Below are 25,059 nucleotides of genomic sequence, written 5' to 3' on the forward strand. Positions count from 1 at the left end.
AATTTATGCGTTAAAAAACTTACAGACTTTTTGTGACCGTCCTACTTAAAATCCCTCCCTAAACATTTATTTACTTGAAATCTGCTCTAGTTTAAAAATATTGTGTATAACTGGTATCTCAAAATCCAATGTCCCTTTTCCTTCTTCTCTTTTTTAAAAGCACTTTTAATTAAATTAACAGCTATGATTATAAGAAGCCCATTGTAGTAACCTTGACAACTACAGATCTTTGCAACAGATGAAACCAATATCACCAGTAGTCATCACTCCCAAAGAAAACTCAAACATGGTTTGCATTTTGATTTTAGAAGAGTGCCTTTAAACTAGTAATATATACACGTCATTCCTGAAGGTCTAGCATTATATATTCATCACTAAGGGGGATAATTTTTCCAGAAGTGCTGGTCTGTGCTGATAAATTTAGCACTGTGTCCCAGTCTTCATTATAAAATTGCTGGCTGAAAGAAAGAAAAGGAATTGATTGGCTTCCCACTTGGCCCAGTCATCTTGACTTGGTTCACACTCAGCTCCAACATTTGAGCGGGTGCAAGACTTAGGTCTTAAAAGGGTCTGAAAATGGGTTAAGAACATGCATTTTTTACAAGCCCTTCTTCCCAGCCCCCAAGTGGTTCTGTCTGACATAGAGGGTCCTTAGGCCTCACTTTTAGAGCCACTAATTTATGGAGTTCACAGATTGATTTTACCAGAAACTGTATGGCGCAGACATCTAAAATGACCCATCTGTGAAGGAGAGAAAAGCTCTTCAGCCTTATGTGTATTCTCAGTCCTGGTTTTGGTAAGTGTTGTTTTCAGGCTGTGTATCTGTGTCCTGAGCCAGGGTCCTCTTAATTAGGTGAAATAAGCAGGGCCACTGCAAGCGAAACCTTGAGGCTGTAAAACTCTCCCACACCCCCTTTCACAAGCCTCCTCCTGTCTCCAGAGACACCCTTTACCCAGGCCACCTACTGCTGTCCCAGTGCTGATGTTGACACAGTTGATGACACTCCTCCATGAAACCAGCCTCCTCTGAGCTGTGATGGAAAGACGCCACCAGTGATTTTGTGCATTTGTATTGTTAACGTTCAGATCAGTAAAAGATAGAAATGCCTTCCAACACGCTTGTCCCCAGTCCTGGCTTAACCTCTTCAGAGATTATTCCAAAAAAATAAAGATGGGACACACTGGAGTGGGGACTGGGGGACATGCAAGGGTTGTGATGAGGGGCTTCAGATAGACTACAGAAGAGGGGCCCTAGCCATGATCTCCCACCATTGAGCTAACCATGCAGTGCAGATAGTAGCCTAAAACATAACAGCTGACCTTACAGCTTAGAAAAGACCTTTCTTTGGTGGCTATTCTAAGGTAATCTGCTTGTTTGCTATCAGAAGCCATTCAAGGTGAGGACAGGAATTATTGGTTTTATAAGAGCTGTGTCCCATGAACAGTATTCTGTTGGTTTTTTTTCTACAAATTGGTAAGAACCTTTTGCATGGCTAACGAGCAGTTTCCATTTGTGGCATATTTTTATAATTGACAAATTCTGAGAATGTCATCTTTTTTTTTTTTTGTATTTTTCTGAAGCTGGAAACGGGGAGGCAGTCAGACAGACCAGACTCCTGCATGCGCCCAACCGGGACCCACCTGGCACGCCCACCAGGGGGTGATGCTCTGCCCATCCGAGGCGTCGCTCTGTCATGACCAGAGCCACTCTAGTGCCTGGGGCAGAGGCCAAGGAGCCATCCCCAGCGCCCGGGCCATCTTTTGCTCCAATGAAGCCTCTGCTGCGGGAGGGGAAGAGAGAGACAGAGAGGAAGGAGAGGGGGAGGGGTGGAGAAGCAGATGGGTGCCTCTCCTGTGTGCTCTGGCCGGGAATCGAACCTGGGACTTCCGCACGCCAGGCCGACGCTCTACCACTGAGCCAACCGGCCAGGGCGAAAATGTCATCTTTTGAGAGGCTGATCTTTGCACCTAGAACTTATATTTTGTTTGAAACTCACATACTGCTTGTACAGAGTTGTCACATTTCTGTGCTCACAAGGTCTGACGCAATGCTGCAAATTCTCAAAGATAAATGAGCCTGCCTGCGGGAAAGCCCAGATAACTGCTAGCGCCAGCACAGCCCGGGACTTTGATGACACGTAGTATTGATGGGCCAGAGGAAATGGGTGGCTGAGCTATCACATCACCACCCGCTGCTGCTCAGGTTTCTGTCAAGACTGTCCCTTGGGTGTGAGCCAAGGAGATTGGAGTGGAGCAGCTGTGGCAGGAGGCACGGGCAGGATACAGGTGTGGCTCCATCCTCCCGCCCAGAGTCCTGTTCCTCGTCCAATTGGATACATTCTGCTTGCAGTTACAACTTGCTTCATGCTAACCCATGTAATTGTGAATCCCTTTTCCTTCATCCCCCAAAAAACTTAATCTGGCCCATTCTCTAATAGAGATTAGAGAATGTCATGTCTGTTTCTTCCTCTGCTCAGTGTAGCCAGATCAGCTAGGCTCCCAAATTAAAGAAAGTGGAGAGCCTGACCAGTGGTGGCACAGTGGCTAGAGCATCTACCTGGGACACTGAGGTCCCAGGTTCAAAACCCCCAAGTCTCCACCTTGAGCACAGGATCAACAACATGACCCCAGGGTCGCTGGCTTGAGCCCAGGGTTGTTGGCTTGAGCAAGGGATCACTGGCTCCGCTGGAGCCCCCACCCCAGTCAAGGCACGTATGAGACACAATCAGGGAACAACCAAAGTGCCAAAATTACAAGTTGGTGCTTCTTATATCATTTCTTTCCCTTCCTGTCTGTCTGTTTATCTGTCTCTTTCTCTCTCTCAAAAAAAAAAAAAAAAGGACGTGGAGATAGCAAAATAGGTACCTCCTGTGGCCAAGCTGGCCACAGCCAGGTAAATTAATGTGAAGAACATGACCTCTCCCAGATCTCATACTGGACACTCAGATATCCTAGAAATGATTTAGTCCTCTCATCCTAAATGCTGAGGAAGAAAATTATTTTTTCTCTACCCTTTTGAGTTCTTAGCTGAGAATCCTATAATGAAAGACAGATAACAAAAGAAAAACAGAGGCTTATTAACACGTATACCTCATGTATACTTGGAAGATGCCCAGAGAAAAGGAGGAGTTACCAGTGGCACTAGGATTAAATACCATCTCAGTAAGGAAACGGGAGGGAGGATGTAGCCCTCTCAGCAGAGAATAAATTATTTTTAGGAAAGGTGAAGGGCCCTTAGAATCAATGGGAGGTCTGATAGGTTTTGACAAAGTTTGTCAGGATGTGGTACTTATTTCTGTCCTCAGTCAGTCCTCTCTGGTTGATGCAACTGACAGGGAGAGATTTGTGAATTGAGTCCCTTGTGGAGGACCTGTCCTTGGGCACACAAGGGAAATTCAGAGACAGCCTTTCCCTGCATTTTGCCATTCAAGTGCCTACAGCTCAAAGTAACCAGTATACTGAAGTGGCATCTTTTGGAGTAGCACGTCCTGCTGCTCTTCAACAATAAGCCATAACGCTAACATCTTTTCCAAAGAACAGCTAGATTTCCCTGATTTTTAAAATCAATTACAATTGTTAGTTCTTCTCGGGTTTAACATTGGTATTATGTTTATCTTTTTTTTCTTTTTTCTTTTTTTGTCAGAGCCAGAGAGCCAGAGAGAGGGACAGATAGGGAAGACAGAACAGGTAGGGAGAGAGATGAGAAGCATCAATTCTTCATTGCAGCACCTTAGTTGTTCATTGATTGCTTTCTCACATGTGCCTTGACTGGCGAGGCTACAGCAGACCAAGTGATCCCTTGCTCAAGCCAGTGATCTTGGGTCTGAGCTGGTGAGCTTTGCTCAAACCAGATGAGCCCACGCTCAAGCTGGCGACCTCGGGGTCTCGAACCTGGGTCCTCTGCATCCCAGTCCGATGCTTTATCCACGGCACCACCGCCTGGTCAGGCTATCTTTTTTTTTCTTTAAAAAAAAAAATAGTCCATATCTTCTAGAGCTGCACACTGTAATAAAGAGGCAAAGATAACGTGCGGATTTGGTTCTAAATAAATAGGCGGTGAGAGGAGTGGGCAGGGATACAGATGAAACAAGACTGGGGCCAAGAGTAGATAACCATTTTTCCATGTATAAAATTACCATAGTAAGTGGTTGAAAATTTTTCTAATCGCTTATGAAAATAAGTGGGTACCTTTAATTATTCAGTCAGCTAGGATGCAACTTAAATATTAACCCCCCCCAAAGTAGACCAGTCTGAATTTCTCTGATGAAATCTGTGACTGATCTTCAAACATTGCCACTATTCCTTTTGTTGACACCACCTACTTTCATGGGTCACATACAAAATACATACATCCCCTAAGCTCTTACACTCAAAACTTAAAAAAAATAAAAAAGATGTGTTTTCTGAACTCAAAGTGAATGTGAAAAGGGAGCAGCCCCTCCACTGCAGCCTGTAACACGTGCCAGGGCGGGGAGAGCTGTGTGGAGACCGGAAGCCGGACTCTTGGGAAGACACTGAAGTGTGTATGATCAACACCCCTGGTGAGGAGGCCACTCCCAGGAACCGTGCATCGGGCCACTCTTACGAAGACAGATGGTGGAGTACACTCTTCTCCTTGGGCCTCATCTGTGTCGTTTTAGAGATGCAAAATGAAGAAAAGCAGCTCTGCTTTCTTCCAGGTCAGGGGTCCCCAAACTACGGCCCACGGGCCACATGTGGCCCCCTGAGGCCATTTATCCGGCCCCCCGCCGCACTTCCGGAAGGGGCACCTCTTTCATTGGTGGTCAGTGAGAGGAGCATAGTTCCCATTGAAATACTGGTCAGTTTGTTGATTTAAATTTACTTGTTCTTTATTTTAAATATTGTATTTGTTCCCGTTTTGTTTTTTTACTTTAAAATAAGATATGTGCAGTGTGCATAGGGATTTGTTCATAGTTTTTTTTATAGTCCGGCCCTCCATCGGTCTGAGGGACAGTGAACTGGCCCCCTGTGTAAAAAGTTTGGGGACCCCTGTTCCAGGTTCTTGCAGTCTCTAGTGTCTGAGCATTGCCCTTTAAGCCCTTGACAAAGGAAAGTCAGCCAAGGCAGGAGGGCCCCTCCCAGCATTAGCAAGGAGCTCATTTGGCCTCAGCAAGGCAGACTCCACTACCTTTCACCCAGTTTTGTGGGAAGACGCTATTCAGCTTCCGAAAGGAAAATGTTTTTTCTTTCCCCACAACCTTTGCGGGATGAATCTGTCAAGACCTTTGTCTGGGAGGATGGAAAGGGGGCCACTGCCTAGCGAAACTCGCCCCTGACTGCTTTAACCTGAGTTTGCCAGAACATGAGCCAAGGCCCGGAAGAAAACTCCTCTGGCCTTTCTCATGCCAGCCTGCCAAAGTCCAAGAATTTCAAGTGAAGAACATCCCTTCCTGTTGCTATTTATACTGTCTGCTGTAGCCAGAAAGGGCCCTGGGCTGGAGATCAGAATGCCTGGCCTCTGGTGCTGGTTTAGAGAACAGGAGTACTTCAGGGAAATGAGGGGAGTGCCCCCCCCCCAGAAACGCTGTAGCCCCAGACCCTGCCATCCAGGGGCCTGTGGCGTGTGCAGGGGAAAGACAGGTAAACAGTAGCCCATTCATAATTTTAAAGCAAACCCCATGTTAAATAAAGCATACAGTTGCCACGGCAGTCATACCTTCAAGGGTCCTGAGGAGGGGCATTTAAAAATAAAGGAAGGGAAGGTCAGTCTTCAGGGCACAAAAGAGGCTGGAGAAGTCTTCCTATAGGAGGCCCCAGGCAGAGCTATGTCTTGGCAGGTGAGCAGTGCTTGCCAGGGCGAGGGGAAAGGCCTTGGGCAGCCCAAGCACAGGGTGGGAAACATGGCAGGAGGTTAAAAAGCCGTGAGGGAGGTTCCAGATTGCGAGGGCCTCCTGGATTTACCTTCGACTTGATTCCTCAGGCAGTGGCAAACCGAAGGGGCTTTTATGGGGTGGGACTGGGAGATGATGTGAACATCACGTCATTTGGGGGCTTTGCAAAGGCCACAGAGCAAAGTGTTTTCATCTAGATCAGTGGTCGTCAACCTGGTCCCTACCGCCCGCTAGTGGGCGTTCCAGCTTTCATGGTGGGCGGTAGCTGCGCAACCCAAGTATAAATAAAAAGATAGATTTAACTGCAGTAAGTTGTTTTATAAAGATTTATTCTGCCAAACTTAGCGAAATCCGACATAAAGTACTTGGTAAGTAATTATTATTATATGCTTTAACTTACTGTAACTCTGCTTTATAAATTTTATAAAGTAAAGTTACTTCCCTACTTTATAAATCACCCTTACTGTGGAACCAGTGGGCGGTTAGAAAATTTTACTACTAACAGAAATACAAAAGTGGGCGGTAGGTATAAAAAGGTTGACTACCCCTGCTCTAGATGGAAGGTGAGAGGGAAAGAGGAAGTGCCGTGTATAACTCAGATGGGGTAGGGTCGTGTGTAACTCAGGTGGGGTAGGGTCGTGTATAACTCAGATGGGGTAGGGTCGTGTGTAACTCAGATGGGGTAGGGTCGTGTGTAACTCAGATGGGGTAGGGTCGTGTGTAACTCAGATAGGGTAGGGCCGTGTGTAACTCAGATGGGGTAGGGCCGTGTGTAACTCAGATGGGGTAGGGTCGTGTGTAACTCAGATGGGGTAGGGTGGAGCAGTGGTCCAGGCAGAAGACATTGAGGACCTTGGCTAAGCCAACAGAACTGGGGAAGAACAGGAGGGGCATCACTGGAAACATGAAGGTGGTAGAACCCCCAGGTCTTGGTGTCTGCCTGGCTTTGGTGGGAGACAGGCTAAGCGAGAGTCGTGGAGGCTCCGGGCACTCAGATTACTGAGTGGTCCCTCAGTGTTCTGTCCTGTTTGCTTCTTCCTGAACTGTGGCTCACACCTGTCTTACCTCCTTGTCTCATAAAGTCAGTATGAGAGCTAGAATGGTATCATGGTGTGGGTGTGAACGTTCTCCGAGAACAGCAATGCAAAAGCAGAGTCATCTGGAAATTCTAGAAGGAAGGAGAGGCGAGGAAGAGCCAGAGAACAAGGAGTATGTGGTCAGCACAGGCAGAGAAAATGCATGTTTGCCATGGAAGAAATTAAGGACAGGAAGTAAGGATGTAAGATTTGTTAAAAATCTATCTAGACTTATTTCCTTGAAAGAGGTACTGTCATGTATAAATTACATTAATTCTAATTCCTCTGTCCTGTGCAAGTTAGTAGTCTTTAAAATAGTAGGATAAGCATTTCTCTTCAACAGCAGTAAAGAGTTGTTAGTTCTACCATTATTCCATACTTTGATATCTATAATACCAATTATAATATCTAACATAAATAATATATGATACATTATGTCATGTAATATAGTGCAATATAAATATTGAACAATTCAATATTGTTGACAATAATATGTACAAAACACAGATAGATTCCAGGATAAAACAAATATAGGGAAGAGACAGTTTATAGGTTGACTTTCCTAAGTAGGTTACATTAACACTTTCAACTTACAATGTGAAATAACTAAAAATACACTCTTGTTTTTTTTGTGTGTGTGTGGTTTTTTTTTTGCCCTAGGATAGCATGAACTGTTCTTTCCTTAAGTGTATCTAGTTTGAAAGTGTTCTGGTTAAACCAACCCCTTTTACAGAACACTGTTTTCTCTAACGTGTAGATAGCCTCTTTTTGAAAAGTGACAGTACCTTTGTTCTTTAGAAGTTGAGTCCCATTAATTTTTCATTAGAAAGGAGTCTGAGTCTTAATAATACATAGCATTTAAGCAAAGAGGATTTTCACGTGTGCTGATGACATCCACACATCACGTCCCGTGCCCATTGTGACCGGTGCGGGTGATGTGGCGTGAGAGGGGAAGCTGACCTCTGGGAAGTTCCTTCCGGCGCAGCCCTGTGACCATCCTGCACTGTCCTCCCGCAGGTGCGATGCTGAAATGAAGCAGGACCTCGGAGCACAGGCGCCTGAGGAAGTAGTGCTGCCCATTGGCGTGGGGAGTGGAGGGCAGCAAAGGAGAGGCGGGCTTCTGGGAGCACTCGCTGCTGCTCATTTGCATTCTTGTGGCACCTTGTGACTCGGCTGCCATTCCCACAAACCTTGGTCTTTTAGCTCTCTGGCTTTTTTGATTGTTTCCCACTACATGGAACAGAAAAACGGAATTCCAGGAAATGAAGGTAGAAGAGGAAGGAAAAAAAGCAATGTAGTCATCACACAGGACAGCCAGGGCGGCAGGGGGTGGCTCATACCTCTGAGGCTTTAAGTCCAAATGCCTCCTCCAACAGCTGAGGGCCAAAGTAGCACAGCTCATCTCCATGGAGACAGGGGGTGCCTCAAAACAAAAGCAAACACTTCTCTCTTCTCAAGTCAGCTTGTAATGGCCCTGGGTTTTTTTATTGGTTTTTTTTTTTTTAAGCCTTAAATGTTACTGTGCTATTAATAGGTAAAACATTTCCTTATGGCTAAATACTGCATGTATTTCTGGCATGATACATACCCACTCGCTCCAAATAAAAGTTATCATAGGTATGGTAAGAAGAGAAATGAAACGTTATTCAGGAGGAATTTGTTAACATCAAGGAATGTTCTGCCCATAAAGCTTGCTAGAGATGGCTCACTCTGGAGTGTCTCTGTGTCCTCCCTTTTCCCTGGCTCCCTTACCATCTGGGCCTCATTCCTCCCCTTTCCTGGACATGGGCCTCTGAATCGAGTCCCTCTGCCATTGCTGTCTGCCAGTGCCCATCCGTCAGAGGGAACACAGGCCTTTTCTCAGGAGTATCATTTTCGTAAAGCTGTGCCTCATCTCAGGAAACCACAGCGGGCCTCTGTTTTCCGCTCATAAATGGAGACATCCTCTGCTCAGCTCATAATAATTCTCACCTCTCAGGTTCTTGTCCTGCGGAAGCCTCTTCTCTTTGACATTGCAAACTTGAATTGCAGCTTACTTGTTCTTTCCTTTCTCCTACTTTTAATACATGTAATCTTTTTATTAGTTTTGCCTGAAGCCCTCACCCTCCTAATGTTGTGTGATCCTTGGTCCTCTGTTCCTTTTAAAACGGGGCTCCAAACTGATATTCTGTGGGATGGACCCCCACTTCATTCTGAAAAATCCAAATGGAGGCGTTCGCCTTTTTTATTCTGGGTTTTCACAGGGTTGAGGTAACGGTGGGTTTTTTGAGTGTGTGCACTTCATCTATTCAACTATAAATCTATTGAGAATAGAGAGTTGTCCTTCGTATCCAACTGGCTATTTATCATGGGTATGGGATCTCTTTCGTGTAGAGATGCTTAAAAATAGACCAGATTCCCATTTCAAATTTTTACTTGTGGGCTTACCCAAAGCTGTGTGAAATAACTTCTTCCTTATTCATCAGTTCTAGGCTTCTTGCTGTGGACAATGGATGCAGCTGTGGATTTGACTGGGTCTAAGTTCAGTTTAGGTAAACATCTTTGCTTCGTTTTAGCATTCAGATTTGTCCTTCATTCTGAATAGTTGTTTTGATTTATCACATGGCATATTCTTTTTCTCTATTATGTCTCCAAAAAATATTCCTAGTGATCCAATTGTTCTCCATAATCTAGGTTTTAATTTACAGTATTTCTAAAGTACCTGAGGTTCTTTTCAATCTTATTTGACGTTTATGGTCTTTTGAATGTGTGTCATGATAGCTAAAGAAGTTAATATTTTACTGTCTATAAATATTTTTTTCCTGGGTTTCATGCCCTATTCTTTTGCGTTTCTATCTTTCTGTGTTGGTAACTTTTTCGTTCCATTTTTTTTTTTTTTGTATTTTTCTGAAGCTGGAAACCGGGAGAGACAGTCAGACAGACTCCCGCATGCGCCCTACCGGGATCCACCCGGCACACCCACCAGGGGGTGACGCTCTGCCCACCAGGGGGCAATGCTCTGCCCCTCCGGGCCATCGCTCTGTTGCAACCAGAGCCACTCTAGCACCTGGGGCAGAGGCCAAGGAGCCATCCCCAGCGCCCGGGCCATCTTTGCTCCAATGGAGCCTCGCTGCGGGAGGGGAAGAGAGAGACAGAGAGGAAGGAGAGGGGGAGGGGTGGAGAAGCAGATGGGCGCTTCTCCTGTGTGCCCTGGCCGGGAATCGAACCCGGGACTTCTGCACGCCAGGCCGACGCTCTACCATTGAGCCAACCGGCCAGGGCCTCGTTCCATTTTTAAAATCTAGTTCTTCCCCAAACATATCCTTCAGACCAAAAGCCTCAATTAAGTAGATGTCCTCTCATATAGTTTAGGTATATGAAAAGTGGCTTAACTTGACATTCAGCAGTTGGCTGGTTTTGAAGCTATTTTGAAGAACAACATCAAAAGTGGAGACAGAAATACAAAAATAATATTTAGCCTGACCTGTGGTGGCGCAGTGGATAAAGTGTCGACCTGGGACACAGAGGTCACCAGTTCAGAACCTAGGCTTGCCTGGTCAAGACACATACAAGAAGCAACTACTACAAGTTGGTGCTTCCTGCTCCTCCCCCCACCTTCTTTCTCTTTATCCTCGCTCTAAAATCAATAAATATAATAGGAAAAAATTATTTCAAGTCCCCGCCCCTGAGAAAATTATACCAATATTGTTTACATGCTTAGGCTGTAAATGACAAGAAGGAACTCACATCAGAGATCAATCTACCTTTTCTGGGAACTGGGAAAGTCAATCACTGCCTCCTTGATGCATTTTCTTGTCATTTGTTTTTTGTTGCTTTCTAATGATGTGTGGCCTCAAAATACCACTGCTGAGAAGTTATTTAATGTGATTATGATTTTGTTTACAGTTGTTTCTTCCAACAAAAGAGACAGGGTGATCAAGTTTCCATATGGTTTCAAATTATTGATCAACCCCCTCTAATGATAGTTTGAAAACTAAGTTTGCACACAGGGTGATTCAGTGAAAGGGACAGTGACAAGATGGCCTTATTCTTTCCTCTCGCACCTTCAACATGGCCCTCTTCCGAGAGATCTTGTAAATCTTGGGAGGGAGTTTTCCATATAGGTTTTGAAACAAAATTCAAGCCTGGCCCTGAATGTTGTTCTCTATACTCAAAGTTGTCATGTCAACAGTTGTTAATTGCACAATTTCTTATATCCAGACACTAGAAATGAAGCAACAGGGCCCAATACCAGAAAGGTCTATCACGGGACCTGTCCTGGCATGGAACACGGACAGTTGTGGGTAGAAGGATCAGAGAGGAGATTCCAGGCCAGGAGAACCGAGAGCCAGTGCACAGAGGCTGGAGCGTGATGTCAGCGAGGCCAGTGGTAGAAGACCAACATGGCTGGAATGGAAATTTTTATGTGTTTGTTTTCCTAATTGATTTGGGGGGGGGGGGACATTGATTTGTTGTTCCATTTATTTATGCATTCATTGGTTGATTGTATGTGCCCTGGTCAGGGATCAAACCTGCAACCTTGACATATGGGGATGAACCCATTGTGCTACCTGGCCAGGACTGGAATGGAGAATTCTTTTTGAAAAGTAGAGGAAGACAGCAAAATTCTGGAGCGTCTTGGCTCGTCTCCAGATGCCTTAATGGGATGTTCAAGTAGAAAGCCATTGTTGGTTCTGGGCCAGTGGCACGACATAAGGGAGGCGGTGTCTCAGGAGGCTGCATCGGCCATTGACGTCCCAGAAGACTTGGAATGGGAGACCCTGGAGGACACTGCGGCGTGTTCCAGAGGTCGCAGGGAAACGTCTGCAGCTGTTCTCTGCTGTTGACTTCATCTTAAACCAGTGACAAAAGCCCTTGTGGGTGTGCTTTTTTTTTTTTAAACATAAGCTCATTTGAGTTAGGTTTCTATCCTCTCAAAATCAGAATCCTGACATTTAAACACTTTGGGAAGTTGAGTTGCCAGAAGTGTTGAGCAACCAGAAGTGTAAATTGTATTTCTGTTTATCCTATACAACAATAAAAATAAAACAGTTCCTTTTTGGCTGGAAAAGATCAAATCCTTCCACTAGCCCATTGCAGTCATCTGCATTACCTCTCTACCCAATGAAACATTGTTCGTGCAAAGCTTAGTGTGGAAAGACTGACATTTGAGCTGGGTCCCTGTGATCTGCACTGGTGGAGACACCATAAGGGCATGAGAAATACAAGGAAAGGCAGAAGTGAAAGCACGCAGACAAAGAAGAGTCACATGCTCACAGGAAATTTAGCACTTTGGTTTTATCAGAAGCAGAAATTAAGATTGTTGTGAAGCTTGATTCCTAGAGAGGGGGCTACTTTTAGATTTCATTTGGTTCACAGTGGGGATGGATTGAAGACTTTTAAGTTGAACGAATGACACCATGGGATATTTAGTGCCCACCTTTCCCCACACTGCATCCTGGGGGGCCTGATGAGACATGTCCTTCTGGGGAAGTGCCTCTGAATCAGTGCCAGGAGTGGCGGGGCAGGGAGCTGGAGGCTGGAGGCAGAGACTGCCTTGGAGAGATAACCCAGGAATAACACCAGAAGGAGTGCAGGGAGCAGGCAGTGGAGAGGAACATTCCAGATTACCACCAAGGTTATATGGGGGAAGGAGAACTTGCCACAAACCGTGACTGGGAACACCAGAGGAAATGTTAGTTTGGTGGGAGGGGTTTTGTGAGTCTAGTTTTAGTATAATAGACTTACTTTGTTAGCAGGTGGTGAACTGTATCTAAAACCAAAAGAACAACAAAAAGAATGTCTGATTTTGCAGAGGAAGGGGTCTGCCTGTTGGATACTGTGTATTTCTGTTGAGGTCCAAGCACGTGGCCATGGCAAAAGGAAAACCCAGAGCCCAGCTGCAATACAAGGGCTGGAAGAAGGGCTTAGCGCAGGCCACCAACTGGCCCAACACACCTCTTGAACCTGGTCTCATGAAGAATAAATACATCCATGTAAATCTCTGGCTAAATCAATTTGTCTCCTCACCTTTTTAGGATAAGAAATTAGTAACCTCTGCCATTCTTTCACTCTTTTATGGATATTTTTTCATAATAATACCTTCTCCTTTTTTTCTGTGTAGAATTTATATTCGTTAGATATGGAAATGCCTGGCTTAACCAGGTCTTATTGTTCCCCCTTTCTTTTTCTTTTTGTATTTCTGTATCCTGATGCTATCTTTCAACCCGTTATTAAATAGATAGGTCTGATTGAGATGGTAGCATTTGAGTAGAAAAGAAGAGGAGGGAGAGCCACAAGGCTGTATGGTTGGGGAGAGGAGGATGGAGTGAGAAAAGGGGGTCAGAGACATCAGGATGGGCGGACAGGGCAAGTCACCAGTGCCTTGTAGGCTATTAAAGATTTAGACTCAAAGAATTAAGGAGTTAAGGAAGGTTTCCTTTTCCACAGTATTGTGATCTCTTTTATGGGTCCTACCTTCTTTCTCTGACAATATTAATTAGAACAGTGGTCCCCAACCTTTTTTGGGCCACGGACCGGTTTAATGTCAAAATATTTTCACGGACCGGCCTTTAGGGTGGGACGGATAAATGTATCACGTGACCAAGACAAGCGTCAAGAGTGAGTCTTAGATGGATGTAACAGAGGGAATCTGGTCATTTTTTAAAAATAAAACATCATTCAGACTTAAATATAAATAAAACGGAAATAATATGTTATTTATTCTTTCTCTGTGGACTGGTACTAAATGGCCCATGGACCAGTACTGGTCCAAGGCCCAGGGGTTGAGGACCACTGAATTAGAAGGTCTGGGTTTTTTTGTTTCTCTTGTATTTTCTTGAGTTCTCTGCTATCAGTTGCCTAAGAATTTTACTTTCTTGTTGGTTTCCCTTGGTCTTTTCTTTAAGACTTCAGATTTTTTTCTCCTATATATTGCAGTGCTCTGTTGTCAGTTCATATTAAGAAAGAGGGACTAGAAAGAAAAGTGAATAGGGGACTAGAGCAGCCTTAGAGGAACACGGTTAGGGAGCTGGCACTTTGCCTGGAGACTACCTCATTCAAAACGGAAGGATGAGAAGAGACTTACCCTGTATACCTGGTTTTCTGCACCTGACTTGTTAATTGACGGCCTTTCTGATATTTTCCCGTCAGGGCTAACTAAGAACCTGACATCTGAGGATGGGAGCTGGGGGCAAGAATGGGCGTTGGGGAAGTCAAGGATTTTTTTCCAGCACACCTTTCATTTAATCTGATGTTTTCATCCATTTCTGACATCGCCCTCCTGTAGCACCTCACTGAACTTTGATAAACAGATGCCTTTCCACTTATGTCCGTTGGTGCCGTTGGTGTTCTCAACCACAGCTTTCTCTACTTTGCTGCAAGAGTCCAACTGTACTGGACGTTCCAGTTTCCAGGAATTTGGGGAAACTGCTCTTCTGTGGCCGGTTTCCCGCCGATGTTGTAGCAGGATTATTGCTTCTTTTATAAATACTCTTTTTAACAGATTCAGAAAGGAGGAGCAGACACTTGTGCTCCTGTTCTCTATCTTAAACTGGAAGCCTATCTTGTTTCACTATAGGTTTTGCTGAAATCAAAGAATACTGTTTGGGGCATTCCTTCCCCCCCCCCCCCATCTGCCAGTAAGCCTAGCAAGGAAAACAAAAGTTAATTTGTCATTAATATTTTATTTTAACATGATACTGACCCCTAATATCTGCTTAACTTTTCTAAATTTTTACGTCAGTTCTAGAATATTGCCGAGAAACTGTGAGGCACAGTTATGATAAGGATGGTTTTCCTAAATGTTTTCATCAACATCCCACTAGAAATGTTGGCAAAATGTACATACAAACAGCTAATTCACAAAACAGACTTATTTAAAATCTTAAATATATGAAAATAGTACACTCAACCTTGCTCTTAAGAAGAGAAAGGTAAATACCAAAGCTACAATGGGATTCTTTTTTTAAGTTTAACACCTCGTTAGTGAGGATGTAGAGTCCCTGCTGTATATTGTGGGTGTGTCACAAACCCCCTGCTGAGGGTAATTTAGCAATAACTATATAACTTTAAAATTAGATACACTTTAACACAGTTCTGACACAGTTCCATTTCCAGGATATTAATAATCCTATGGAAATATTTACACACATAATAAACATACAAGGATATTTTTGCCATGTTGTATATATTTGTAGCAAGACTGAAATCGACCTAAATGTCTGTCAGTGAGGAACTAAATTATAATTCACCCATTACAGTGAGCTCTATGCAGTCCTTACAAAAAAGGAGGAGACTGAGTGTGGTGATAGGGAAAAAGCACCAAGATACGAGATACGGTAAATTAAAAAAAGAAAGAAAGAAAAAACCCAGGCATAGAATAGCAGGCTGTCATTTGTGCTTAAAAAAAAAATACACACACTCCCACACACAGACCCCCCGGAAAGACACACAGGAGCTGGACAGCAGGTACCTCGAGAGAGAAACAGGGCCCCCGTGAAACAAGGAGAGAAGAGAGACTGTAACTTTTGAATTGTGGACTTGTGCTTGTAGTTGCCTGTTCAGAAAGAAGTGTGTGGGTAGATAAAGAAGTACAATTGAACGTTTCTAGACAAATGTCTATTCTATCAGAATTGTAAGTGAGAGGCTGTTCTTCCTGACTTACAAAAGTCTAGCTTGGGAGAATGAGTGTGCTCTGCAGCGAGAGGCAGAGGAAGTTGGGGCAGGGCCGGTCTCCACTCCCATCACCGCTCCCACACCTTCCACACGCCATCCTGCTTCCTTTCTTTGGTGACTGGGATTGATGTCTCAGTACAGTGGCTGCTGCCCAGCAGTCCCAGAGCCCTCCTCTGTCCCTGTAGCTCATCTTTTTGCTTCCCAAGTATGCCCCCCCCCACCCCGTGCCTGCCAGCCACCGAGCCACTAGCAGGTAGTACACCAAGAACCAGGCTCCGTGGGCCCCCAGGGTTCCAGTAACACTGCACGTTCACAGAGCTGGCCTTGTCACAGCAGTCTCATTTCCAGGATGTTATCCAATGGAGATCCTCTGGTGACACATATCCTATCCTCAAGTCACTTCTAAACCTTTGTTGGTTAAGACTGGTTTTAGGAAATGGTGATCACGGATTTAAAAAAATAAAAAAAGATGATGGATCTAAAACCACCCTCCCCCATACTATCGTAAGGAAATATAGTGATGTTGTTTATGTCTTAGCTGAGACCAGTTTAACTTGAAGTTAGACTCAAACACAGGCATTTACCACTGTCGTTAGAAAGGAACACAGCCTCCTGAACTGAGACGCAGCTCAGTCACATTCTGCCCAGTCGCTGCTTTGACTTGCCTGTGATGATGCCCAAATACAACCCGTTCTCAGCGGGAGGGACAGGGGCCGGAGTTTGATGTTACAGGAGAACGGGAGTTTCCCTTCCCTCACAGAGTCTGGGAGGAATGATAGTTCACCCCGGATAAGAATTCTAATTCTGAGAACTTGTGAAATGAGAATAAGTTGTCATCAGACTTACGAGGTATGGGAATTGGCAGATATGGGACTGTGGATAGGGATTGTCTAACCTGTTTTTTATTTATACATTGTGTAACAGTGGATGGCAGTGTCTTAGTGACCGAGCGCTTCCCAGCTGGTAATAAAAATGTCATCCCCTGCCTGACCAGTGATGGCGCGGTGGATAGCCAGAACTTCGACCTGGGACGCTGAGGTCCCAAGTTCGAAACCCGGAGGTCGCCAGCTTGAGTGGGCTCATCCAGCTTGAGTGCAGGGTTGTAGGCTTTAGCGTGGGATCATCGACATGATCCTAGGGTCTTGGCTTGAGCCCAAAGGTCACTGGCTTGAGGAAGGGGTCACTGGGAGGCACCCCCCTCCAATCAAGGCACATATGAGAAGCAATCAATGAACAACTAAAGTGCCACAACTACGAGTTGATGTTTCTCATCTCTTCATTTCTGCATCTCTCCCTCTCTCTTTCCCTCCTTCCCTCCTTCTCCCTCTCCCTCTCCCTCTCCCTCTCTCTAGAAAAAAAATACCATCTCCTAATAGGTGAAGTCGGGTTTGGTTGGTGTCAGCATGGCTGTCTGTCTCACTGCCTAAAATTCCCACTGGAAAGCTTTCTTCAGGGTCCACACTGATGCTTAAATGGGTTGGAGATGGGAGGAGAAGGACCTGCCCTGGGCCAGGTGAACGCTGAGCCTGTGTTCAGCATTGTTTGCTGCTTCTGCGGCTACTTCTCATTGTCACCCACTTACCTCTCTCTCTCTGAGCAGCCTGCCCTGCCAGCAGGGACTCTGCCCATAAACATCTGCTGAAGGAGGACTACTCTTGTGGTTTGGTTTTGTTGACTCTTTAGTCACAGTCCCTGAAAGGGCTAGCTTTTTTTTTTTTAAAGACCTGATTTCTTTATCTTCATGATTTAAATGAGACCTGTTATTTCATCTCTATTGTTAAGTCTCACCCACAGTCATTTCAAAGTTACCCAGTGGCCTTGACGAAGGATTCCGTTTACCCTCCCACTCTGCTCACTCAAACGCTGGCTGGCGTCCCTGATGTTTGGCATTTACAGTTTCCCTGCTCTGCCACAGGACCTCTGAAATGTCCGGAGCTTGCTGAGTAATCCCTCCTGTGGTAGGAATTAACTTGCCTTCGATTCCATAGCATCTTTAAGTCAGCAAAAGACCTAAAATTAAATTGGTCCATGGATGAATTTCACATAGTCTTTGAGACACTGCAGAATTAATCCCACATCAGTCAACACATAAATGACTGCTGTGAGCAAAATGCTGAGCTGAGTGCGGTAGGAAAATAAAACAGAAGTTCCCTACTTTTGAGGAATTTAGTCTAGGAGTTTAATAAGTAAGCCATTTGGGACCAAAAATAAAAAAGTTACCAGAGCAAGGCATTGATTAAGTAGGGGGCTGGTGGGTTATAAAGCCAGCAGCAGCAGAACCCAGACGACGACGAGGCTGGAAGGCTCCGTGAACCTTGTGCCCTCCTCACCCCTCCCCCAGGGCCTCAGGGACAGAAGCAGTGCTGGAGGCCAAGTGTAAATTTAAGGAAAAGTGGAATGGAGACTATCTAGAAAGAAGCGGTTTTAACGGGAGCAGCCCTGTCTGTTCTGTGGTGAAGAGGCATTGCTTGGCTGAGTGGATGCAGAGGTGTGCACTGTGTGACGTCAGTGCTGCGCTGGGGGCCCCGAGTCAGGACCACCACGCCTGGGGGAGCCCTTGGCACCCTGCACTGAAGTGCCTGACCGACAAGGGGCAAGGGAAGGCTGAAATCCAGCTGAATTTGGCTTTTTTACACCTTGGTGCTGGGCTGTTTCTGCCCAGGACAAGGGGCACCTTATCTCTGCCAGGCTGTGTGGCAAGGGAGCTCCATCTAAACCAGGGGTCCCCAAACTTTTTACACAGGGGGCCAGTTCACTGTCCCTCAGACCGTTGGAGGGCCGGACTATAAAAAAAACTATGAACAACTCTCTATGCATACTGCACATATCTTATTTTAAAGTAAAAAAACAAAACGGGAACAAATATAACATTTAAAATAAAGAACAAGTAAATTTAAATCAACAAACTGACCAGTATTTCAATGGGAACTATGCTCCTCTCACTGACCACCAATGAAAGAGGTGCCCCTTCCGGAAGTGTGGTGGGGGCCGGATAAATGGCCTCAGGGGGCCGCATGTGGCCCATGGGCCGGGCCGTAGTTTGGGGACCCCTGATCTAAACAGAGGGGCACTTCTTTGTGAAGGCTTCCCGGTGGGGAGGGGGCGCTCTTTCTAAGCACACAGAGGTTCAGGACAGCGATAGCTCTGCCTCTAAGTCTCCCGTCTGAGCCTTCCTAAAGTGCAGTAGATATCTGAATGAATGCTGAGATGGGTTGTTGAAGTTCCACACACACTCTGTCTCCCTATTTCAAGAGGGACTCTCGGGTAGACTTCTGCCTGGTGGTTTTGAAGAATAGGAGGGCTGTGTGTCTTGGGGATTAGAGGGGAAGGGCAGAGATATGCTTGAAGGTCCCTTAACAGTTCTAAAATTCTTTTGAGTTCATAAATTAAACTTGATGCTAAATTTAAATAAAATTCTCATTTAAACCAAAGCAGTGCTTTTCTAGTAATATTTCAAGGTGTGCTACCTACCTTTTGTCACATAATGCAACTTAGTTATGTACTGAACCCTTTTATTATGCACAAATGTTCTAAGTACTTTGAAAAGAACTGAAGAAGGGTTGGGCCTTTATCCTTAAATACTTACCTGCTTCGGAGAAGAGAAACGCTAACTGACAGGAGAGCATCGTCTGTTGTAGGGATTATTAATGGACACCTTGTCAGAAATACTTGGTCTTGATTTTGACACCACAATGGAATTTTCCTGTGCTATAAAAAGTGGTTAAGTCAGCAACCACAAAGCTTAAACTAACCAATAATATTTCCTGCCTGTGCTATCATTTGCAGGTGAAAATATAAAAGGGGTGATAAGTTAGGATTTAAATGAGCTGAACCGTCATAGCAATGCTATGTTAATATGTGTTCCCTTAAGCTCAACCATGTGGGGGTCTCACATCCTCAGAGGTCTGTTTTGTGAGTTCTTTGCTGTGCAGGTTGACACCAGGGAAGGTCTGATCCTTGTATGCCGCCTGTATCGTCCCTTCCCTCCTTCCTTCCTCTCCTTTCCACATTGGAAATGGTTTCTCCTGGTCCCGACATTGAGCGGACACGCCTGTGTCTGCCACACTGATCCAACTTTATCTACAGCGGTTCAGTGTGCAGACCCTCTTGACTCACTTTCCTCTCTGTTTCCTCTGTGCCGAGGTCAAACCTCGTTTCCCCACTCTGCCCCAGAGCTCTTGCTCTGCAGACTTGCTAAGGGGGCTAGATGGATAGACAGGAGGTTGGGGGGATGGATGGATGGATGGGGAAAGGGAGGCAGAAGAGAGAGATGTATACACAAAGGCTTACGGACAGACCCGAGTTTGAATCCTAACTCAGACGCTAGTTCTGCACACTTGGGTAAGACATTTTAGTATCTGAGAGCCTCCGAATCCGCATTGAGAAAGTGGGGGTAAGAACTGCCCAGACTGGGCGGTTGTGCAGATAGATAAGAGAGGATCACTTGCCTAAGCACCTAAAGAGGTGCTTGCTTAAAATAACAACAGCCAAACTTGGTTCCTGTATAACTACAACAAAAGGTGATTAAGTGACACAGACAAGTGCAGACAAAGGGCAGTGGGGGTTCCCAGCTGGAAGGCTCACACCTGCCTGGAGGCAGGGGAGGGAGGAGTGTGCGCGGGAGCCCTCCGGGCCTCCAGGTGCTCTGGCTCTCCGGCGGTGGAGCTGGGCCGGGCAGGGCTGAGCAACGGCCCACGGGAGCAACCCGGGAGGCAGCAGGTCCCCACAGTCAAATGTCCCCCTGCTGAAGGCAGATGAGAGGGGTCAGAATGGAGTTTTGGAAAGGGTACAGCTGCCCACGATGACCTCAGCCTGTTGGTGTGAACTGAAGATCATTCCACTCTCTAGAACGCGAGGTGACTTCTCTGGCTTTTCTGCCCCACCCCTCGCTTTGGATGTCTAAGGTGAAGCGCTTTTCTCTCTTCTCCAGCTCGGAGGCTGAGAATGGTGTGGAGGAGAAGAAGAAGGTCAGCAGGTCGCCTACAGCCCAGTCTCCCACCCCGTCCAGCGAGGCCGAGTCCCCAGACCCGAAGAGAATCATCTCCCTGCGGTGAGTCCTCACGTTGACTTTGCTCTTTTTTGCCCTTTTTTGGGAGGAGGGGTTGCTGGGAGGACCTGGTGTTTCTAGTTTCATGGAGTGAGGATTGTGTACAGGTGAATAACCCCCCCTGAGAAAGAAGTGGGGTGTTTCTCCTTGAAATCCTGGCCCTTGCGCTTGCCTTTCTTGCTCATCTCTACCTGGAAGTACCTTTTGCTCCTTCCCACCCAGCCTTCTGCAGAATGTCGGCCCTTTTTCCGAAGGCACTGACGTTGCTCACTGATAAGGCCAAGGTGGCCCTCGTTCCGGTTAGGTTTGTAATGCACCTGGGAAGGCTGGCCAGGTGCGCGGGAGGCCCGCCCTGGCTGGAGTGTCTGCTTGGCCTCTGGGTGTGCACACCTGCTGTCTGGCTTTCCTGGCAGCTGCGAGAAAGAGCAGAGGGAAACGAGAAAAGAGCAGAGGGAAACCCCAGCCGCGATCCCCAGGCAGGGTGTGCGTGGGGGAGGGGTGTGCATTTCCTGGGGAGGTGCAGGAACCACGGTTTGGTTGTGGGGCTGTAGGGGGACAGGCAGTTTTGAGATGTGAAGCTATGATCCCCCATCACTCTCAGAGACACCATTCTATGCTTCTCCTTCGCGTGGAAGGAGAAGCAGGAACGTAAGAGTGGCCTTTCAGCTCGTAAGAGAGAATGTTTAAACCAGAGGTCAAGGACAAGTAGCAAGGCCACTGATCTGCAGGAGTTGAGGAGTGATCGCTGTCCCCGTTGTCACACCTGTCAGAACTGCTGCCTTCTGCGTCTTTTGGCCTCTGGTAAAGGGCGATTAAATAACTCTCGCTTTCCCTTCCCTCCTGGCCACCCAGCCCTTCCCTTCTCTCCACATCTGTACTTCATGCAGGACCCAGTGTAAGTCTTCACTCTTCCCCCAGCTCTCTCCGTCACTCCCAGTTCTCTCTCCGTCTTCGCTGCATGCCTGATCTGCCAGCTCACCTCACCTTGCTTTCTGTCGCGCGTCCTGCCAGAGCATCCCGTCTCCCACCAGCCAGGCCCTCTGTGGACGCACAGAGCATGTTGTTTCTTGTGTCTTCCACCGCTATTGACGCCATGGCTAGAGCAGGCATTTCTCAAACACAATTGTTTTTTGCCCAACTCCCCCAGGCTGTAGATGAGATTAATACACTCATCATGCTTGTTAAACATCACAGGGTGTGTGTGGTCTGTGTAGTTGCAAAGATCCCAGCACTTGGTTTAATGCTCTGCTCTCGCTGTTCGAAAATTCTTAGTTCTTTGAATGGGGGGCGGGGGGGGGGGGCTGAATTTTTATTTTGCATTGGCCCCGCCCAGTCACTTGTGAGAAGTGAGAATAACATGGTTGAGAAGACCCAAAGAAATCAATACTATGTAAATATGTGCCCTCCCCCACCACCGCAGAGACCAGTGCAGACGGGCGCCTTCTGTTCCCTTTGAAGGTATCGACGGTACCGCCGCCCTGCTTCTCACCTTTGCTTCCTGTCCAGAGCTCTCCAAAGGGTCTGGTCATTGCCCTGACAATTTTATTAATATTTATTCGTTTGAATCAATAGAGTTGATAAAATTCAAATTAGTGGATAGTATAAATAATATACAGGTCATTTGACCTTTGAAAAAAAATCATTTTATTTTCAAGTACAGTAAAATGTTTATGCATAACTTTTTTTAAGTAATCCCTAGACTTCTAAAAGAAATGTCTAGCTGTGCATATAGGTTCAGCGGCCAGTACTCGCATCCAGATCAGCATGCCTTGAATTGCTGAGAGGTGATTGATTCACCTGCGGTTTGAGCATCAGCAATTCAGACCAAGTCTGGGCTGAGAAAACCAGAGCCTCATGTCTGACTTCAGTCATTTCTTTGCCCCCGTCACACCCACATACCACTCAGATTGCTTAAAATGTTTCTTAAATCTGCTTCGAACAAAAATTTTTTAACATGACTCATTCTGAGAAATCATACTGTGAAATTAAGGATTTCCTGTGCTATTTTCTCCCAGTAAACAAAAAAATCTACATAATCATCATAAAACTTAAACCTCTAAAAAGCATTATTACATGCATTCCACTTTGAAATGCCCGTGCTGAGCTGTAGGGTTGAAGCTATATGCACACGCACAAGTCTGCTAAGGTGGAGAGCCTTGACCAGAACCTCCATTAGAAGGGAATCCTGAACTTGACTCCCAAGGGTGTTCTTTTTCATCCGAATTTCAACTACTTTCCCACTCTGAGATGTTTCTCTTTTCCTCATACCCAAATCCTATTGATCCTATTAGGCCTTCTCTATTAAAACCACGTTCTATTGGTCTCCTCTTCTCTCTTCTCTTGTTAGACTAATAGTCTCCATACCTCCTCCTAATGCCTGTGATGTGTATTGTTTTGGCGCTAAATCATGTACTGCCTTTCTAAGAAGTTTTTTGTTTGTTGTTGTTTTTAATTTATTTTCACTTTTTATTGGGGTATAATTGACATATAACATTATATTAGTTTCGGGTGTACCACATGATTCAATATTTGTCTACATTGTGAAATGCTCACCACAATAAGTCTAGTTAACAACTGTCCCCGTACAATAGTTACAATTTTGTGTGTGTGTGATGAGAACTTACGACAGACAGATGTTTGATGTGTGCATAGGCACCTTAAGAATAAAGACCAGTCTTGTGTGTTCCAAGGCATTGGACACAATGCCCCACTTAATTAATACTTGTTAAATATTAACAGATTTTTGAAATAGAAATATTTTTTATTGAACTAGAGCTGCAGTTTTAATAACTTGCCTCCCATACGCTTTATACTGATTAAAATACTTTGGAGATGATATAATTATTTTCACAACTAGATTGTTATTTTTCTCTGCTACCAATGACCCTTTCTTCAGTTTGAGATTCCAGCCTGCTGAAATCATCCCAGTCCTACAATACTCACTGTAAATCCCCTTAGAGCAGAGGTCTCAAACTCGCGGCCCGTGGGCCGCATGCGGCCCGCCAAACAATTTTGTGCGGCCAGCAGACTAATCCACGAACTACAGTTTCTGGTCGTTTTGTGACACTGAAAAGTGTTGCATAACAGTTGCCTTTTGTAGACCTAGTGCGGCCCGCCGAACGGCTGTGATCTTGCTCTGCGGCCCACATGCTGAGTTGAGTTTGAGACCCCTGCCTTAGAGGGTTATGAGTGGTTATTGATATCTAGAAGAGAAAAACAAACATCAGGGTTTCTTGTGAGATGGTATAATCAAGATTTATTACAATAAAACTAATGAGTAGCATAAAAAATTCACTCTATAGACTCCCTGGATTTTCTCTCCTCAGGTCAAAATCCAGTTTTGATGGTGTCTCTTTAGCAAGTGATAAGAACGACTGTAAAACAGAAAGCAAAAATGACTCTAAGGTGGAAAGGAAAAAGTCTTCATCTTCCAGCCAGGTAACCGGGAAATGGGCCATTGTCTCTGAAGGCGACAGAAGCAGAAAGCCCAGAGGGGCAAAGAACCCAGGGGTGCAGCTTTCTGCTGGGCAGGACCAGCACAGGCATAGGTGTAGAGACTCTAGGAAAAAGGACAGGCAGCGGGTCCTTCAGGTGATTTTCCATCAGTATATTTCACAACCGACCTTTTAACACAGACTGAGTGGGTAGCGAGTTCTATACTGTGTCCCTAACTCTGACAAGTGCCCACAGGCGTCCCTTCCCTCAGGCCAAGCAGGGACCAGCACTAAGTCATGTGCTTGTCTACTAACTGGCCAAGACCTGGAGAGGTGTGACATCCCTGCATTAAAATGAAGAGAGTCTGACAAGGTACTCTGTGAACAGAGGTCACCCCGCTGCACACGGGAGAGAAACCTGTGCACAGGGCTGTGACTCTCCTCCCGAAGTAGTTTCGGGTTTGTTCTAAAATAAAATACACCCAGAAGCTATTGAAGCCCAGTCCTGTGCCATAAACGTGCTATATTAGCTGGACCAACAGTGGAGTTTTTTTTTTTAAGATTTTTTAATTTATTAATTGATTTTAGAGAAGGAAAGAAAGGCAGGGGGGAGGAGCAGGAAGCATCAACTTATAGTGGCTTCTTGTATGTGCCTTGACTGGGCAAGCCCGGGCTTTTGAACCTGCGACCTCAGCATTCCAGGTTGACGCTTTATCCACTGCGCCATCAAAGGGCAGGCAACAGTGGGGTCTTCTGAAACTTCATCCCTAAGTACTTGAATATGTGTCCCCTAAGAACTATTACAAAACACTGTTAGCACGCCCAGGAAATATAACTAAATAATAAATTTTTAAAATATATTTTTGGCCCTGGCCAGGTGGCTCATTTGGTTGGAGCATTGTCCTGATATGCCCAAGTTATAAAGTCCATTTTCAAATGTGCACAGTTATCCCAGTACTAAATGTCCTTTATAAAGGTTTTTCATTTCCCCCTCT

General features: G+C 45.5%; 1 protein-coding gene across 7 annotated transcripts in view; it reads left to right on the forward strand.

The window, feature by feature from the left end:
• Positions 1-25,059, forward strand: part of GRAMD2B (GRAM domain containing 2B) — a 125,154-nt gene that overhangs the window by 75,822 nt on the left and 24,273 nt on the right. For 5 of the 7 annotated variants that reach the window (XM_066382119.1, XM_066382120.1, XM_066382122.1 and 2 more), the window contains exons 2-3: positions 20,514-20,633; positions 23,957-24,068. In XM_066382119.1, coding sequence (XP_066238216.1) covers positions 20,514-20,633; positions 23,957-24,068 — 232 coding nt within the window. Of the gene's footprint in view, positions 1-20,513; positions 20,634-21,482; positions 21,526-23,956; positions 24,069-25,059 lie in introns of all 7 variants that reach the window. The other 2 variants (XM_066382121.1, XM_066382123.1) reach the window with 1 other exon arrangement.

Source organism: Saccopteryx leptura, chromosome 4, assembly GCF_036850995.1.
Source record: "Saccopteryx leptura isolate mSacLep1 chromosome 4, mSacLep1_pri_phased_curated, whole genome shotgun sequence".
Classification (NCBI taxonomy): Eukaryota; Metazoa; Chordata; class Mammalia; order Chiroptera; family Emballonuridae; genus Saccopteryx; species Saccopteryx leptura.